The 5,804-nt window shown below is 66.4% G+C and overlaps 1 protein-coding gene across 1 annotated transcript; it reads right to left on the bottom strand.

Annotated features, from left to right (window-relative positions):
* HRH3 (histamine receptor H3) lies at positions 1-4,856 on the bottom strand. Its single transcript, XM_074318207.2, has 3 exons — positions 4,239-4,856; positions 3,011-3,177; positions 1-1,972 (listed from the first exon to the last, which is right to left on the bottom strand). Exons 1-3 carry the CDS (start codon positions 4,501-4,503, stop codon positions 1,058-1,060), a joined length of 1,347 nt encoding a protein of 448 aa, XP_074174308.2. The 5' UTR covers positions 4,504-4,856; the 3' UTR covers positions 1-1,057.
* Between the last annotated feature and the right edge of the window lie 948 nt (positions 4,857-5,804).

Raw genomic sequence — 5,804 nt, 5'->3', positions numbered from 1 at the left:
TTAAAAAAATACACTTTACTGTGGACCTTAAGGTCTGCAGAGCCGGCAGGCAGGCTGTGGGGAGTGGAGCATGCACAGTGCTGACGGGGTGCATGGGACATGGAGAATCAGCCCCTCCGCTAGGCACATCCTCCCACCCCGTCCCCTGTGACTGCCCCTGTGAGCCCAGGACCCTCAGGGCAGGGCAGAGGCCCTCCCACCGTCTACCCCAGGAAAGGCTGGTTGAGCGGATGGGCAGCCTGCTGGACAAGCAGTACTGAGGGACCCTGGCTACTCTCAGAGCTGCCAGTCAGGGCCCAGCAGCCCGAGCCGGGGGCAGGGTGGGCAGAAGCAGCTGGCGCAGCTCAGCCGGAAGCGGCAGCCTGAGGAGGGAGGGCGTGGGAGCCCACACCTGCCAATCCAGCCCTGAGCTCCTCAGCAATCTTGTCTCTTGATTAAACATCCAAGGAACATCGAGTTCACGGATGTGTTTTCTTGTTCTTTGTCTTCCTGAAACACCCAGAATGGGAAAGCAGAGAATGGCTGTGAGGTTCCTGGGGGCCACTTGGCACTTTGGGGGCAGAGAGAGCTGGAGGGAAGAGGAATGGAAGAGCCGGACCCAGGCTTATGCAGGGGATGGATGGCAGCAGAGCTGGGGGCCCAGGCTTGGAGTGGGGGAAGGTGTGCAGGTGTGTACAGACAGGTGTGCACGTGCAGGGGCAGACCGCTGGGTCAGGCAGCCTGGAGCACACAGCAGGCGTTTGCTTTGGCAAGGACACCAGCAGCAATTGTGCAAAGGGTAGACACCACAGTCCCACTGTGGGGGGTGGGCATTGAGGCTGAGACCGCTGGATTGTCCCTCCTGGGGTGGGGCTAGCATCTGAGTGGCAGGGCAAGCCACCCACATTCCAGCTCAGGCAGCGAGGGCCCCTCTGGCCAGCCCGCCAAGCTGCCTCCACTGCAGGCAGATGGCCCAAGAGGCTGCCTTGGCACGTAGGGTGGGCTGGAGACAAGGCCTGGTTCACACCCAGGGGCGCTGCCCAGGAAAGCCCGGGCCCCAAGATGCCAGGAGGGCCGCTCACTTCCAGCAGTGCTCTAGGGAGCTGTGGGGCTGGGCCTTGAGCTTGTGGGGACAGAGCAGCTTGGTGAAGGCGCGGCGGAAGCTGTAGTGGCACAGCGGGTAGAGGACCGGGTTGATTGCCGAGTTGGCCCACAGCAGCCAGAAGGACGTCTCGTACCAGTAGTCGGGGACGCAGTGGCCGTGGCAGGCGGCCCGGATGATCATCAGGAGAGTGTAGGGGGCCCAGCAGAGCCCGAAGACGCTCACGATGACAGCCAGCGATTTGGCCACCTTCTTGTCCCGCGACAGCCGGAAGCGCTGGGTGATAGTCTGGGACGCCATCTTCATGCGCTTCTCCAGCGACGAGGACGCCGATGGCTTGGAGCCCCTCTTGAGCGAGTGGGGCCGCTCTGTGCCTCGAGAGGAGCTGCCTGAGCTGGAGGAGGGCGAGGCCGCGGTGCCCCCTCCGCTGCCCCCCAGGGCCACTTCTCCTGCCTCGGTGCCAGCGGCCGCCTCGCCGCCTCGGCACCTGTGCAGCGGCACGGCCTCCCCACGCCCCTTCTGCCAGCAGCCGCAGCAGCCCCGCACAGCCTGCGGAGAGCCCTGGGCCTCGGGTGGGGGCTCCGGGCCGGCCGCCTCCCGCGCCCCATCCAGCCTGTCACGGGTGCGCTTCTGGATGTTCAGGTAAATGCTGAGGTTGAAGAAGGTGACGCTGAGGAAGGGCGTGAAGAACTCGAGCGTGGAGGCCGTGATGAGGAAGAACCAGTTGTAGAAGAACTCGGCGTAGCAGTGGCCCTCGGGGATGGAGCTGCCGCCCGACAGGTACTCCCAGCTCAGGATGGCCGGCCCGTACAGCAGGAAGGCCAGCACCCACACCAGCACCATCTTCCGCACCGCCTGCCGCGTGTCGCCCTGCTGGGCCCGGTAGGAGACCTGCCGGGTCGGGACGTAAGGAGACCCAGGTCAGCGCTGCCACCAGCTGCAGCAGCAGCAGCACTGGACCCGGAGCTCCGGGTGGCCTCTGGGTGCCAGGCTTCCTTCACAGGAGGCTTTTCCCTTCTCCTCGTCTCCTCCTTCCCTCTCCCCTCCCCCTGGAATCCTGGCTGGCTGATGACCTGTTACGCTGCCAGGCTGCCTGTTTACCACTCCCTCTAGCTGTGAGCTCACGCAAGGTGCTTGTGTTGTCCCTGTCTCTTGAATACCCAGAGTGTGCCAGGTTCCGTGCTGGGCACTTTTCAGATATCATCTCATTTAATCTTTATAACAGCCCCATTGTTCTCCCCACTTTCTTTCTCAATGGCTCAGGGAGGGAGGGAGAGACCAGGTGCATCAGCTAAGGGGGCAGAGCTGGGCTTTGATCCAGGCCTATCAGACTCCGAAACTATGCTCTTTGCACTCTGTCCCATGGCCTCTCTAGACGAGGACGCATGTGGCCCCCGAGCAGAGGGCCGTCGGGTGCCAGATGTAGTCATCAAGGAGAAGCTGAGGGCGCAGGAGAGCCCTCTGCTCCAGTACCGCTGGCCACGTGCCCACATGGCACTGAGTGCCCCTAACTCATGGTGGCCACTCACATCAGGGACACCCATGGAGCCAGGAGCCATGACCATCTTCCTGGGGGCGGGTGGGGGGTGCCACCAAGGGCCTCTGGACCAGATCCTCCCTCAGCCTGAGACTTTGGACCTGCCTCAGAGTGGAGGCTGAAGTGACCCCCCTTCCTTCAGTGACATCTGATGCCAGGTCCAGACTGCGCCTCCTGCCTGTCCCAGGACAAGGCCTACCAGCAGCAAATGGCACCCACTGGACAGCTGGCCATATAGAGTGCCTGGCATGTCAGGTGTGAGGCTGGCGGGGACCAAGCCCACCTGGCACTGCCCACAACTCAGAAGTGGTGCCCCCTGCCCAGTGCCTCCGGTGGCCACTCCTGACCACCTCCCACAGGAGTGAACATGGGCACCCCCATCCCAGACTCACAGCACGGGTGACCGACAGGAAGCGGTCATAGCTGATGAGCACAATGTTGAAGACGGACGAGGTGCAGAGCAGATAGTCCATCACCAGCCACAGCTTGCACAGGCCCCGGCCAAAGGGCCAGCGGCCAGTCAGCACGTAGGGCACATACAGTGGGATGCAGAAGGCCCCTGTGGAAGAGTAGGGCCATGGTGGGCCATGGCTGCATGGGGCCTGGGGTCGGACCCACCACAGTACAGACAGGCAGGATCTGGCAGCCACCACCTTTCTGGAGCCAGCATCTGTCACCTTACCCACCCACTCCATCCGTCTGAGGCACACCCACTGCCCTGCAGCTCACCTTGAAACCCTGCCCAGCCCCCAGCCCCATTAGCGTCCCCTGGACTTGGGGACAGGAGGGAAGATTCTGGATGGGGACCTTTGGGCACAATGAGCCCCTGAGCCTGGATTGGGTACTTCCCAGGCTTCTGTCCAGCCCTCTCAGTCCCCAGTGGGAGAAAGACGGAGAATTTCTTCCCTCCCTCCCTCCCTCCCACTGGACCCCAGCCCCTATCCTGGGTTTGAACAGCCTTTCCTCATCAGCTCAGAAACCAAGAAAGCCGTCCTCCTGACTCAAAGGGCACTTGGCTGCCGCCACACCAGCCACTCCCAACGCCCAGCCCCGCTCTGAGCGTCTGGCAGACGCACCTCGCAGCCCCAACAGGTGTCTGGCGCTCCGACCCCCTCCTCGCCCAGCCTCCCAGCCGGCAGCAGTGCACGGACACGTGAGAGCGCGCTCCTGGAAGCATCTCCCCCCCACCCCACCCCCGCCTTCCCTACGGCCCCCTCCCCCAACACGTCTCTAACAACCCCCTTCCACATGCCTTCCTCCAAACCTCCCCCCAGCGCCCTCCGCGCGTCCTGAGTCCGCCGCAGCCTTTGTTTGGCTACCGCAAGAGCCAGCGCTGCGCCCGCGGTTGCTGAACCTGGCGCCTCGCCTTGCACCGGCCCGCTCCTGCCCCTTCCTCGGGGTCATCCCTCCCCAGCCCGTGCCCCGCGGCCTGGGAGGCAAGGAACTTAGCTCGCGCCCACCGCCCCTCGAGTCCCGGATGCCCCTTCCTCCCCAGGCCGGGGCCCCTAGCGGGGGCTCGTGCCTGAACTAAAGGCAGCCTAGTTCCGCGCTCCAGTCCCTGCTGGCCCGGCGGGCGGGGCGCTCCAGGGCTGGGGCGGGGGCGAGGGTTGGGGGCTTTACCCACGAGGAAGTCGGAGATGGCGAGATTGAGCAGAAAGAAGTTGTTCTGGGTGCGGAGGCTCGAGTCAGCCACGAAGGCGAGCATGACCAGCGCGTTGCCCAGCACCGTGGTCACGATGAGCAGCGCCATGAGCGCGGCCAGCACGGCGGTCCAGGCGGCGGAGAAGCCGCGCGCCGCGCCCGCCGCCGCCGCCGCCGCCGCCGCCGCCTCGCTAGCCAGCGCCCCCGACGCGTTCAGCGGCCCGTCGGGTGGCGCGCGCTCCATGGCCTCGCCGGCTCACGCGGCACCGGGGCGCAGGGCCGGGCGCGGACCGCCGGCTGGGCGGGCGGGAGGGGCCCCAGCCCGGGAGTCTGGTGTTTGCGGACTCTCCGCCCGGCTGGATTCCTCGGGGGGTGCCCGGCACATGGTCCGCGAGCGCCGAGGCCGGGGCGGGCGGCACCGAGGGGGCCCGGGCCGGATTCTGAGCCAAATGGGGCCAGCGGCACGACCGCCGCAGCCGGAACGGAGCTGGAGCAGAGCCTCTGCAGGAGCGTCCCTACGACCCGAGTGCAGCGCGCTACCGAGTGCGCCCCGCGCCCAGCCTGCCGCCCCCCGCGACCCGCGCAGCGCCCCCGCCATTGGCTGCTACCGTCGCCCCGCCCCCGCCCCGCCCGGCGCCGGCAGCACCACGGACAGCGCCGCGTGCCCGCCGGGCCGCGGGAGCCCAGCCCCAGTGCGCACGGCGGCTGGCTGGGAGCCCATACGGGCACGGCGGGCGCGGGGCTAGGGACTCGCCTGCTGTTAGCCGGCCCGTGCGCACAGGAACCCGTCTCTGGGCCGCTCGGCCAGCCCCATGTCCTCTGCCCTGGTGGCCCCGGCCGCCCTGGTGGCCCCGGCCACCCAGGTCGGGAGCCGCGGCGCCTGTGTTGACTTGGAACGGGGGTAGGGGGCACACTTGCACCGCGCTCAGGGGAACTTGCCCCGCGGGACCCCTCCTCTTTTCATGCTTGGAGCAAGCGAGTCTGAGGGAGGAACGTCTTAAAGAGAAAGAACGGGAAAGGTCTCCGAGAGCCCTTGCGCTGGCCAGGGGTCAGCTCTACACCCCCCGTCTGTGTGGGACTCTTGGTCTCAGTCTCCCCGTGTGCAGGGCCCAGCGCAGGGTCCAGGGTGATTTGCAAGGCGCGGACAGATGTGGGGTTACGTAAGGGAAGATGGGGAGCCAGTGGACCCCACCGGGAGGGGAGCGCACCCACCTAGGGCTCAGGCGGGGCCCCAAGTTTGGGGGGGGGGGAGCGGCCAGCGCCTGGGAGCCAGCTACTGGTCCCCCTGGTGATCAGCGCGGTGGGGCGGTCACTGATGCAGGGACAGACGAGGTCACTGCGCTCAGGGCGCTGCTAAGGCGGTGGAGGTGGCTGCGTTAGCGCCTGCGGGTGGGGGTGGGGGAGGAGAGGCTGAGGGAGGGAGCTCCCCTCCCCCTCCATACGTTCAGATAGACAGGGTCAAGGACAGATTCAGCTGGAGACACTCACAGTGAGACAGACAGACATGCCCACGCGCAGGCACACAGACACCCACAGACCGGGGAA

The sequence above is a fragment of the Rhinolophus sinicus genome, chromosome 13, assembly GCF_057876585.1.
Source record: "Rhinolophus sinicus isolate RSI-liver-muscle chromosome 13, RSI-T2T, whole genome shotgun sequence".
Taxonomy (NCBI): domain Eukaryota; kingdom Metazoa; phylum Chordata; class Mammalia; order Chiroptera; family Rhinolophidae; genus Rhinolophus; species Rhinolophus sinicus.
Note: the sequence above shows the minus strand (reverse complement) of the source record. Positions and strands in the feature narration are given on the sequence as shown.

Excerpts from the sequence above, each read along its gene's own strand:
- HRH3 (XM_074318207.2), bottom strand. The coding sequence starts at position 4,503 with ATGGAGCGCGCGCCACCCGACGGGCCGCTGAACGCGTCGGGGGCGCTG. Across the intron at positions 3,178-4,238 it reads CATCTCCGACTTCCTCGTGG|GGGCCTTCTGCATCCCACTG; the intron begins GTAAAGCCCCCA and ends ACTCTTCCACAG. Across the intron at positions 1,973-3,010 it reads TCCTGTCGGTCACCCGTGCT|GTCTCCTACCGGGCCCAGCA; the intron begins GTGAGTCTGGGA and ends CCGACCCGGCAG.